The sequence below is a fragment of the Morone saxatilis genome, unplaced genomic scaffold, assembly GCF_004916995.1.
Source record: "Morone saxatilis isolate NCDOM2014 unplaced genomic scaffold, NCSU_SB_2.0 Contig23, whole genome shotgun sequence".
Taxonomy (NCBI): domain Eukaryota; kingdom Metazoa; phylum Chordata; class Actinopteri; family Moronidae; genus Morone; species Morone saxatilis.
Window position 1 is genome coordinate 9,262,960 of NW_023339796.1, and position 11,760 is coordinate 9,274,719.

Below are 11,760 nucleotides of genomic sequence, written 5' to 3' on the forward strand. Positions count from 1 at the left end.
GGAAGTGTATGGATACAAGGGCTCAGTAAAAATCCCAAAGTTTCCCTGTTTATAACTCATGGCTTTTCTACCAACAGCAACTGGCAGAGGAATGCACATATCGCAACGAGCTGCAAATGCAGCTGGACAGCAAAGAGAGCGACATCGAGCAGCTTCGGGAGAAACTGAACGACCTGCAACAGCGCATGGATAACTCTAGTGTCACCAGCTTGCAGACGGATGAGACGGACAGCAACATCGCAGGTAGGGTCACCGCAGGGCCTAACTGGACACGGCTGCTGCTACTTTTATTACGCATAATAAACTCAAGTCCCAAATACAGGATTCATCTGTGACTATTAAGTCTTAAAACATTCACATTTAAGAGAATATAAAAGACATAAAGTATTGGATGAGTCTCGTTTAAATCAGCAAAAGAATGAACATGGGTTTAGGGGTCTTAATTCTCTTGTTTTTAGTATCAGTTATGTACAAAAGATGTGCTGGGTTCATAATGGGCATTCACGATTCACTCATTTGAATACCATACTGTACCCTCCTCATCATTCCTTCTAGTAACATATTTGTCAAATATATGAAATAGGTATTTGGAGAAGGTTCCTTTTTTAAAAAAAAAAATAATAATTCTTTCCCACTAAAAACTGCCTCCCAGAAACTGTTCAACAGGAGCATGTTGTTTTAGGTTTAGTAGCATTCATAAGAAATGGAGTTGATATCTCAATTTCGTTACGCTGCCATACGTACTGCTGTACAATAATTAACAGTTCCTCTAACACATATCTTAATTTACAAATATGGTCTGTTTTCATATATGCTGGTGTCTGATTTAAATAATTTTCTCTTTATTCCTCTCACATCCAGCCGGTTCTCCTTGCTCTTCTTATCTTTGTAACTTCTATTCCTTTCCCTCTGTGAGTAACTGAGTAGACCAGCCCCTCTTGCCTGGCCTGTACCGCCCGCAGCTGTTTGTGTGTTCTTTTTTTTTTTTTTTTGTCTTTTTGCCCCTTTTGTTAAATCTTCTTTAGTCAGAGGTGAGAGAACCACTTTTGAAAGAAGTGGAAACACTTTTGAAAGAAGCCTGATGGAACGGAGAGAAAAATATCTTTCCAAATTGTCATTCCAGTTTGACCATCGAAATCTATGACGAACTTTAATGGGATGTTAAGAAAAGATGCTGGTAGTGAATTTACTTAGATCTGAGGTTACCATCAGAATAAGATTACACCCTGTGTGGAGTTTACTGCCTCACTCTCAGCAACTACTTTCAAAACGTGTCTTGAAACTGAAAAAAAGCTGTTTTTAATTCATGGCACTGTATGCTACAAACACTTAACACTGACTTCACCCAGAAGCACTGCTCGTTTGGACACCTCCCTCACAATGTCACATTTAGTAGACAAGCCCCCTCTTAGTTCACCGGTCCCCCTTTTAACTTGTGTTGTTTCAGCTGCATGCACTTGGAATCATGTGTATAACCTGTATATGCACACGGTTGTTTCTTTTGAAAGGAGTGAGTGATCAAGCTGATGGAGAGAAAACAAATATTAATCCCTGCTGCGAAACTCAGAGCTTTTTAACATAATTTGAAATGATGAGATCTTACATGCTCTGTTAACATGCTGTAAGAAGGACTTACCCTTGTCTAACATTTTCCTCCTGCATGGGGAGTGTGTAATAGCAGCATGGGATATCTTAACTCATCTCTTATCAACTTACTCCAGTGCAGTTACCTTAACGCTGGCAGAACCCCTTAAGAGGGGGGGGGGGTTCACATGGTGTTATAAAACAATCATGATCTTTGTCACTTAACTTTTTTTTTTTTCCCCAGTTGAGTTTGGATTTAAACAGTGCATGGCCTTTGTTTCTACACTGCATTTAATTCACTGCATTCATTTGTTTGTTTTTTGCATCTGGACTGCTTTTCAGAATCCAGATTGGAGGGTTGGCTGTCCATTCCTAACCGTGCTAATATCAAGCGCTACGGATGGAAGAAGCAGGTACGTTGTGTTTATTTGGCACTTCCTCTGTGTGCCTGCATTGTTTTGAAGTCTGTTGTTCTTTGTTGAGAATGCTGCCATCCCCTTGAGGGCAATATCTGTCTTCCTCTTATTGTCCTTTCAATATTTGCAGTATGTGGTTGTGAGCAGTAAGAAGATTCTGTTCTACAATGATGAGCAGGATAAGGAACAATCCAACCCCTCAATGGTACTAGATATCGAGTAAGTATTGTTCGTTCCTGTCTATCCACAGAGATCATGCTGCAGGGGTTGTTTGCAGATTAGTAGAGGTAATGGTGTTATTGATATGTAATTGCTTATTTTGTGCCTTCTTGTGTAGCAAATTGTTTCACGTAAGACCTGTCACACAAGGAGACGTGTACCGAGCTGAAACGGAAGAGATTCCAAGGATATTCCAGGTGGGTTGGCTTCTTCCTGTCCTTGACATTTCTCTAGATTTTTCTGTATTCACCCTGGACTTCTGATGTCAAAATGTCAAGTCAGATTCCGTGAAGCCTCAGACATGCTTATTTCTGTGGCGATTTTGTTTTGACGTGGCCCTCTCTCCGTCTGTATTCAGATCCTGTATGCCAACGAGGGAGAGTGCAGGAAGGAGGCGGACATGGAGACGGTCCCTCAGGGCGACAAGACCAACTGTCTCCCACACAAAGGCCACGAGTTCATCCCCACGCTGTATCACTTCCCTTCCAACTGTGAGGCCTGCTCCAAGCCTCTGTGGCACGTCTTCAAGCCGCCTCCGGCCCTGGAGTGTCGCCGCTGCCACGTCAAGTGCCACAAGGACCACCTCGACAAAAAGGAGGATGTTATTGCTCCTTGCAAAGGTAAAGTCCTGTCCATGGCTTTCGAGGCTGTTATGATAAACAAAAATAGCTTGTTTTCCCAAGAATATGAGCTATCACAGTAAATACTTTAAGGTAGTTTGCAGATGATGTTGTGGTCCTAACCTAGAAATGACTGAATAAGCATTGGTGATATTTACATTGACTTGAAGAGTTTGAGTTAAACGTGATATTAAATGGGTAAAAGGTTTTGTAACTTAAATGTTATCTGTGGAGTGTTAGGGGTGTAACGCTACACAAAAACAGTTCAGTTTGGTACAGTGGGGGAAAAAAAACAAATGCAAAAGGATACGTTTGCAAGTTCCAAAGACAGAAAAATCCTCTTGCTGAGGGCTGAGGTAGCATTTTGCCCACTGGCAATTTTGGTATACTATTTTCATTTCCTTCCCAAAAGGCAATGGGTCACAATGGGCTATAAAAATAACAAACATGCTTTGAAATTGAAAGTACAAACTACTAAACTTGTGCATGTAAGCGTTTGTTATTTCCACTGTGGCTATATATAAACATTTAAAGCACCCAAACATTTAGATATTGCACAGCGATGGAGCAACGGCAACACATCATATCTACAGCTATTTCTCCTTCGCTGTAGACTGGGAACCCAAATTGTCCCCAAACAACTGATTTAAAGGACGCCAGGTCTTCCAGCTCAGGCGTTCCATTTACTCTTGCCAAAGTGCGACTGACTCGCATCCCAGTAGGCTTGTTGTGCTAACCTCAGGACACGTTTCTAACAACATACAGCTACTTTGGTTCTGCATTACGTGCATCAGACTACATACCGTGTAGTCTGTATGTGGCTGCGCGCACCAGACCGTGGCCCCCGTACCGCGACGAACCGTTACAGCCCTGCGTTCAGTGTTACTCACCAAAACACATAGGGTGTATCCTTGTGGTCTGTGCATTTTGCTTCCTCATGAAACATTTGGTATTTTAAATCCTGTATTGTTTACATCTGTTTACCTCCTAGCAGCCTCCTTCTTCCCTGTCTTTGATGGCGTGATTGCTGTGTGTTAGCGCCACCTTTGATCAGTGCAATAGCGCCAAACCATAGGCAACCTTGAGATCAGGATAGTTTTGAGGTCTTATTTATCAGAATGAAATAATTGGTCTGCAAACAACTTGTGCTATCCCCTACAGTAAACTACGATGTGACCTCTGCCCGGGACATGCTCCTGCTGGCCCTGACCCAAGATGAGCAGAAGAAATGGATTGGCCACCTTGGAAAGAAGATCCCTAAGACCCCGCCATCCACGTTTTCAAGAGCCTCACCTCGTTCCATGTCCACTCGCTCTGGACCAAACCAGTCCTTCCGCAAGAACCCTAAAAGCAATACAGGAAAGCTGAGGTAACTTTTTCAAATTTGTGACTGATGTCTTGGCTTCTTGGATGTATTCTTAATTAGATAATTGACATACAGTAAGGCATTGTAATGTTGTTTTATGTAGTTAGTGAGGGTGGACTGGAGTCCATTTTATTATTATTTATTTTTATTCCATCTGGTGGGCTCACATGTGGTCAAGTCAGTTGCGTGACCTGCTGTTTGTCTCCTGTGTTGTAGCAGAGCGCAGTCCAGCCTCCAAGCAGCAGATACAACATCCAGCACTTGTTGACAGGAACTCCTTCAGAAAGTGTTGATGTTTTTTTTATTTTAGACTTTTCCTCTACAGCTTTAAACTTGTCTATTTATTAATTGTGTTACTGGGTGTTTCTAACACGAGACACTTCCTGGTTGGTTGGTTGGTTGGTTGTTTGACTCCTGGGATCTTTCCAGTTGACACTTGGGATTTTTCTAATTGGCACTAATGTGTTGTTGGGTTCAGCAACTAACTTATAGACTTACTATACAACTCTCGTTAAAGGGTTTTACACTACCTGTCAACCATGATGCAAAGGTGTTAATGGTGTTGCAGTGTCTGTAAACCAGCTGCTTGTCTTAGATTGGGTTACTAACCAAGGTAAATATATTGTGTCTTTTCTTTTACTGGACACCTGTCTCTGTTCTTTCTTTCAGCTAACCATCTGAACCATTTGGACTCTAAACTTTTCCTCCTCCCTCCTTCCTCATCCTCAAAAACGGAGAAAACTGTATTACATAGAAAATTCATTAAAAAGAAAAAATATATCAATAAGCGCTGGAAGATTGCAACACATGTGAGACACAAGGCATCATGGACATTAAGACGCCTGATACCCCCATCTGCCACCTCTCAGCATTCAAGAGGAAACCATCATCCAACTCAACAAACTAGCAGCTCTCCATTTCTACCAGAAGATGGCGCACTCGTCTTTAACTAAAGATGGACAGTGGCGCGATAGAGGGACTCATGTCATGGAGACATTCTGTGTTTCAAATTATATGACAATTGTGATGGAAATGGGAAGGTAAAAGGGGGTTTTGCTGGGACTACTGCAAGTATGTGTTCAGTTAAAGGTACTGTCATACAGGGATTGCAGATGTGCAGTGAGTGGTTGTGTCTCAGGGGTGGAAAATTAATATCCATTTTGTAATTTCTTTCCCCACCTGACATACTCAAGCTAAATGCAAGCATACTTCTGTTTCCAGCTTAAAAAAAAAAAAAAGACTGATGCCTTCATCTAATATCGCTGGCCTTTTTGCCTTTATTCTTATCACTCTACAAGTCACTTATCAGGTTTGGGACAGAGTATTGGGACATGAGTATTAGACGTGTTGAGTATTGAGTGAGGAGCATGCAAGATCATCATTTAAATCTATGCATTATTTTTATTATTATAATTATTTTTATTACTCCAAGCCATAAGGAAGATTCCATTGTAATGGCATATAGGAGTCCTAAAACTTAATTGACTTTTTTTTTTTTGTTTATTTGGTACATTGTCTCTGTAATATTTTTTTTTTCTTGTATTGTTTATTTTTTTTGTAATGTATTGCCTTACATTGATTCATAGATAAATGGTTCAAAAGGAAAACATTAAGTTAACAAATGTAAAACTGCACTGTTTGAATTGTAAATTATTTGTAGAAGACTAAACAGGTGTAGCATTTGGCCCACCTAGTGCCTTAACGTTTGGATATTGATTTTACTGCCATATCTGTTTGTTTTTCTTTTCTCCAAAACAAGACAAATCTTAACTCTTCCATCATTTATTTTTTAAGAAAGCGCCACGCATTTGTGGTTTTATCGGAACTTCTTTTTCTCTGGTTTGAGTATATAAAATATATATATTAGATTACCTCTTTATGGACACATTGCAATAGAGTTAGCGTGTCAAAACAAAGTCCCCAGACTCGGTTCATATCATAATGACAAATTTCGGGATGCGAAAGCGAGCCTACCTGATTGTCCTTGTTAACAATTACAAGTTGTTTCTCTTAACACGGTAATGTCCCGTTAATGCAAACCCCCCACAGTGTATATAATGAGAGAGAGACATAAGGATTATGGAATACCTCCGCAATCTTTTTATTTGTAACTTTTTGTTCAGTTAAAAAAAGCACTGGAACTATGATCTACTCTTGTCTTGGATAATTTGCATGGTTAATTGCATTGGAGTCCGCACTGATGGATATGTCAATAAACATATCTGTATCATTCATCGTTTACTAGTTTTCACTGCAGACACACATCACAGGTTTCATGTTTGTTCATGTTTATCAGGCTGTACATGAATCCATCAAGACTGGATCACCCAAAAGCTCCTGTGTGCCAACTGATTTATGATCATTTAATTGAGAATATGTGGAAGTACAGTATCTGCTGACTTGTTAAGGGCCCTAAAATGAGTCCTCTTTTATTTTATAGTCTTAAAACCATTGACCGTATATGTTTGAAACCCTGTCTAAAGAGGTTCCATGTGCCACAATCTAGGTTTAACACCTCCATTATTTAGTTTTATTATATTCCAAACAAATTTGTGTTTAATCAAAGGATCGCACAGTTAATGTTGTGCCAGGTAGTATTTCAGTGAAAAACAACTGTACCCACTACACACAGAATGGGTGGAGCAGGTGGTTTAATGGGGGCAGCTCATTTTTGCCCTTAGTCCTCCAGTAGGGTTAATCCATCAATGTTATATCAGCAGCATGGAAAATTATCACCTGAGTGTTGTGGACCGAGCAAAAAAAAAAACCCAGCAACAACAACCCCGACTCATAAATACTATAATTAATGTGGGAGAATGATCCGGGCAAAGACAATCTGGGTGTGTGTGTAGTCTGGGTGCATTGCATGCGTCAGGGCGACTAGCAGATGTCAGAGAGCATCGATAAGTTCCCAGCGTGTTGTTGCAGCGTCATTCTGTTTGAATGAAGTTCAGACTGAGAACTAGCCAACTCTTCATTCGCGCACCGGTGGATCGAAACAGGGAAAAAAAGAGAGTTCGGGAAGTAAACGGTTGCCAAACATGCCGGTGTTTACAGGTACGGCGCTCTTCTAACACGACATGCTACTTGCCGCTGGAAAAAGAGTGCAAAACGAGAAGCTTTACACGTGTTTTTGTGCAGCAACGTAAATCACATTTAGCCTGCTAGCTTAGTTAGCTTTAGCGTGACATCCAGTTAGCATGCTAACGGTAGTTGGTAGTCTGTCAGCCTCGTTAGGCCACTGGTGGAGTTATTACAAAACAATCTGTGTGTCTGGACAGACCGCAGAGACGTGTTGCACTGCTGCAGGTGTGTTACCGTGGCTGTTTTCCGCACAATGTGTCTGGTGAAGCCGGCTGTGCTAACTGCATGACAAACCTGAAAGCAGCGACCAGCGCTAAGTGTCAGCTAACAGTGTTAGCGAAGTAACAGTTCACGTGAATTTGTAATTTACAGCCATTGTATGTCAGCACATCTCAGCCATTTTAGTTATATCTTGTCAGTTTAAAAAAAATGCAACTACGTGTCTAATTTCACACGAATATGAAATTAACAGAATCACGCCTTTTTTTTTTTTTTTTTTAGCACAGGTAGCCTTGCTTAGCCAAGTTAGCCAGTACGTGAGTTTACACTTTATAAGCTTTTCACTGCAGTTGCGGCTTTTTGGAGACCAATAAGGCTCAAAGAACACGAGTTTGTCGTTTTAACACGACAGTAATCGTTTACGGGCTTTTAAAACGTCTAATCAGCAGTTTTATCTCCTCACATTGACAGCCAAACATCTGCATATCAGCTTTCACTTTGTGTTTTTAGCTCGACAGCCACTTGGACTGTTAGCTGTCTGAGTGCATGGGGTATTTTATTGCCGCTAACTAGATGCTGTGTCATACATGGCAGTGTTAAAAGTTACGGTGCCTGCAAACACTCGTTTCTGGGAAGCTAACGTGTGTGGGTGTGTGTTTTTATCCCTCTGTTTCTTTCAGTAAATGTGAAATGGGGCAAAGAGAAGTTTGATGCAGTAGAGCTGAACACCGAGGAACCACCCATGGTGTTCAAGGCTCAGCTCTTTGCCCTGACAGGAGTTCAGCCTGACAGACAGAAGGTCATGGTGAAGGGAGGTACTCTGAAGGTAGGCATAGGAACAACGCTCTGGCATCTGATTTTGAGGTGCAGGTTTTCTTTTGTTAAAAAGATTCAGTATTCTATAATGTGTCCAATCCCGTGGTAATACCTCGAACAGCAATTCATTAATATTACTAATAAGCATGTCTAGCCAAAGCATAATACTGACAATTTAGACTAAAAATTAAAACGCACCAATGAGCCATTTGCTGTGACATATTTCTTTATCACACCGCACATACACTGTCCTGCTGATGTAACTATTTACTAGAGCACCAAATGTGTATTAATTCGCAGGTGAAAAGGGTCCCAACCTTTTAAATTTGACGTTTTTTCTTTAAGATTATGGCTCAGTAGGAACAAATGTGCGTAGGAGAGGCGTACTGACACATTGGTTTTTTTCTTTCTTTTAAAGGGATTTTGGGACAATAAAAATAAATAACTGCAGCCTTGTCCATTAATGTTTTTTAGGAAGCTAACAAATGTCTTGTCGTTTATTCTAGGATGACGAGTGGGGAAACATTAAACTGAAAAATGTGAGTATTTTTCAAATGAGTTTGGAAATAACAAGCATGTCTCAGTCCACAGAGCCATACTCCCAAATACATTTGAACAAAGTGAATTTTGGTGTTTTTCTATTCTCTCTGCAGGGAATGACTCTGCTGATGATGGGCTCAGCAGATGCCCTTCCTGAGGAGCCTGCTGTCCGGCCCATGTTTGTAGAGGACATGACTGAGGAGCAGCTGGCCTCAGCGGTGAGTAAGCTTGAAAATTACCAGTACGCCTAAAACAAATATGGTGATTGCTGTTATCCGCACTGACATGGCCAATTAAAGAGGTTTTCCTCAATGTGATGTTTACCAAGTAGAGGACATAATAAACTAAATATACTGCATATGCCCCTTTTTGGGAGATCACCTTCTGAAAATGAGAAACTTTGTTTAATTTTATTTTTTCGACTCATCCCAAACATAACTTATCCCACTCTTGTCGATTTTAGATGGAGCTGCCTTGTGGACTGACAAACTTGGGCAATACCTGTTACATGAATGCCACAGTGCAGTGTCTGCGCTCTGTGCCAGAGCTCAAAACTGCACTCAGAAGGTACGTTTTCTGCTATTCTGCTCAGAATATGTAACACACTAAATATAAAGGGGCATTGTGTTTAAGTGAGATTTTTGCCGTTCAATGTTTTCCCTTTCCCTGGTTTTGGCTGTTGATTGTGTGGCTTTGCTGAAATCATCTCTCTCTCTCTAGGTATACAGGTGCTCTGAGATCTTCAGGAGCAAATGCACCATCACAATACATCACAGCAGGTATGAGGCATCACGAATAACAAACTTTGTGAAATCACAGGCATATATTAATGTCTTAAACTTACTAATGCATGTAAAATGAATATGTACTTATCTCTGCATTCTCAGCCCTTCGTGACTTGTATGAGACCATGGACAAGACCTCATCTAGCCTCCCACCCATTATTTTGCTGCAGTTCCTTCACATGGCCTTTCCACAGTTTGCTGAGAAGGGTGACCAGGGACAGTACCTCCAGCAGGTGAGAAACTCTTCACCAATGTTAAGCTATTACTGGAATGGATGCAGCCATGCCATATGTCTTACAGTAGCTTACAGAAGGGTGACAAATTACAGGAAAAATCAGAATGAAAGAGTGGAGCCACGTGGCAGATGCTTTCATATAGGACACAAGGAGTCATTGAGTGGTCTGATGAGAATTAAAATGATGTGAATCAATTGAACACCAATCATCATCATCATAAACATTTAATGAAAATATAAAGACATGGTCGAACCTGTTGTGATTGTTTTCCTCTCAGGATGCCAACGAGTGCTGGCTGCAGATGATGAGAGTGCTTCAGCAAAAGTTGGAGCCACTGGAGGCAGAGACTCCCATGGAGGTAAAACCTAATGGGTTTTTTTGTGTTTGTTTTACCATGTGTTGTTTTTATGTTGAAATTATTTGCGTTCAAATAACATGTTCCATTTTTGCTCTTTGTCTTTGAATCTATAGACTGACACTGAGGGCGGAGCTGCCTCCACGAAGAAAAACTTCATCGACCAGTATTTTGGCGTAGAATTCGAAACTACGTATCCTTCTTTGTTGATCGCATCTTTGCACGTTTTATGTCTTGGTTCAGTATGGTTAGGCTCTAAAAGCTCGGGTCATAAACTGCTGTTCGTAGTGTCATAGTTGCAAAGGTTTCCCAGCTGTGTGACATTGCTCAGTTTTTCCTTAACCCTCCTGTTCAGTATGAAATGCACAGAGTCTGAGAAAGAGGAGCCAATCAAGGGCAAGGAAAGCCAGCTCCAGCTCAGCTGCTTCATCAACCAAGAAGTCAAATACCTTGCAACAGGACTGAGGCTGGTATGTATCAGACTCCAAAAAAGGCAACTGAATATTTTTTTAATGTATTAAAACAGAAGTGTGCGTTTTCTTTGTGGGACAAGTTGCTACTTGAGAAGCCTTCACTTCACTAGAAACTTGGTTAGTTTGGATATTTAAAACTGTACTTGGATGTTTTATGTTTGTTCAGGTTTAATTGGAGTTATACATGTCAATCTGGCACATGGTTAGTTTTTCTCCAATGTATTCCAAGTTGTCTCTGCTTGTTTTATCTCTCCAGAGACTGCAGGAAGAAATCACAAAAATGTCTACAACCTTGGAAAGAAACGCCCTGTATATAAAATCCGTAAGTTTTTTTTCTTTCCCTGCAATTTAACAGAAGTTCTTATCTAATGCTATATTTGCAAAGTTGAGTTTGTATTTAATTTCTGAAACCATCCTCTTCACCCTCTAGTCAAAACTCAGCCGTCTCCCTGCCTACATGACTGTTCAGATGGTCAGATTTTTCTACAAAGAGAAGGAGTCTGTCAATGCTAAAGTCCTTAAGGTTCGTCTTCAGCTACATTAATCTTTAATTTACTAAAAGGCTTTCTATAGTCTAAGAGTCTAAAATGTCTTTTTTTTTTTTTTTTTTGAAGGATGTCAAGTTCCCGCTCATGCTTGATGTCTATGAGCTGTGCACCGCGGAGCTCCAGGAGAAAATGCTGCCAATCAGGTCAAAGTTTAAGGAGGTTGAGGACAAGAAGCTAGAGAAACAGCAGCAAAAGGTAAGGCCGATAACTCTCATTTTTATTGTCTTCCTACCTTTTCATTTTTAATTTCGTAGCAGATAAGCTCCCACTGTTCCCGTACAGTGTCTCACAGTGTCTCTGCTTGTTTTTTTTGCATTAGTTGGTGAAGAAGCCAGACACTGCAAAAGTGAAATATGAGCCGTTCTCATTTTCTGATGGTAGGTTGGGACGTGACACCGGCACCCACTGTACACTTCTTAAAGGGGGAATAAACTCGAGGGGAATCTTACTGGGTGGCAGGCATTAAATTACTAACCATATAGAAAAAGCCAATCTTCTC

At 40.7% G+C, this 11,760-nt stretch overlaps 2 protein-coding genes across 4 annotated transcripts in view; both read left to right on the forward strand.

The window, feature by feature from the left end:
* The window catches only part of rock1 (Rho-associated, coiled-coil containing protein kinase 1), a 28,553-nt gene extending 22,646 nt beyond the window's left edge, over window positions 1–5,907 (forward strand). Inside the window, exons 27-33 of one of the 3 annotated variants that reach the window (XM_035670567.1) lie at window positions 78–243; window positions 1,927–1,997; window positions 2,131–2,219; window positions 2,338–2,416; window positions 2,578–2,839; window positions 4,001–4,208; window positions 4,422–5,907. In XM_035670567.1, coding sequence (XP_035526460.1) covers window positions 78–243; window positions 1,927–1,997; window positions 2,131–2,219; window positions 2,338–2,416; window positions 2,578–2,839; window positions 4,001–4,208; window positions 4,422–4,473 — 927 coding nt within the window. In that variant the 3' untranslated portion in view covers window positions 4,474–5,907. Of the gene's footprint in view, window positions 1–77; window positions 244–861; window positions 912–1,926; window positions 1,998–2,130; window positions 2,220–2,337; window positions 2,417–2,577; window positions 2,840–4,000; window positions 4,209–4,421 lie in introns of those variants that run through there. The other 2 variants (XM_035670568.1, XR_004797021.1) reach the window with 2 other exon arrangements.
* A 1,193-nt stretch (window positions 5,908–7,100) lies between these two features.
* Window positions 7,101–11,760, forward strand: part of usp14 (ubiquitin specific peptidase 14 (tRNA-guanine transglycosylase)) — a gene marked incomplete in the record, with an annotated part of 44,553 nt that continues 39,893 nt past the window's right edge. Inside the window, 14 exon segments of the mRNA XM_035670570.1 lie at window positions 7,101–7,262; window positions 8,189–8,334; window positions 8,831–8,863; window positions 8,978–9,082; window positions 9,328–9,431; window positions 9,585–9,643; window positions 9,752–9,882; window positions 10,163–10,243; window positions 10,357–10,433; window positions 10,596–10,710; window positions 10,970–11,035; window positions 11,144–11,236; window positions 11,328–11,456; window positions 11,581–11,638. Coding sequence (XP_035526463.1) covers window positions 7,247–7,262; window positions 8,189–8,334; window positions 8,831–8,863; window positions 8,978–9,082; window positions 9,328–9,431; window positions 9,585–9,643; window positions 9,752–9,882; window positions 10,163–10,243; window positions 10,357–10,433; window positions 10,596–10,710; window positions 10,970–11,035; window positions 11,144–11,236; window positions 11,328–11,456; window positions 11,581–11,638 — 1,213 coding nt within the window.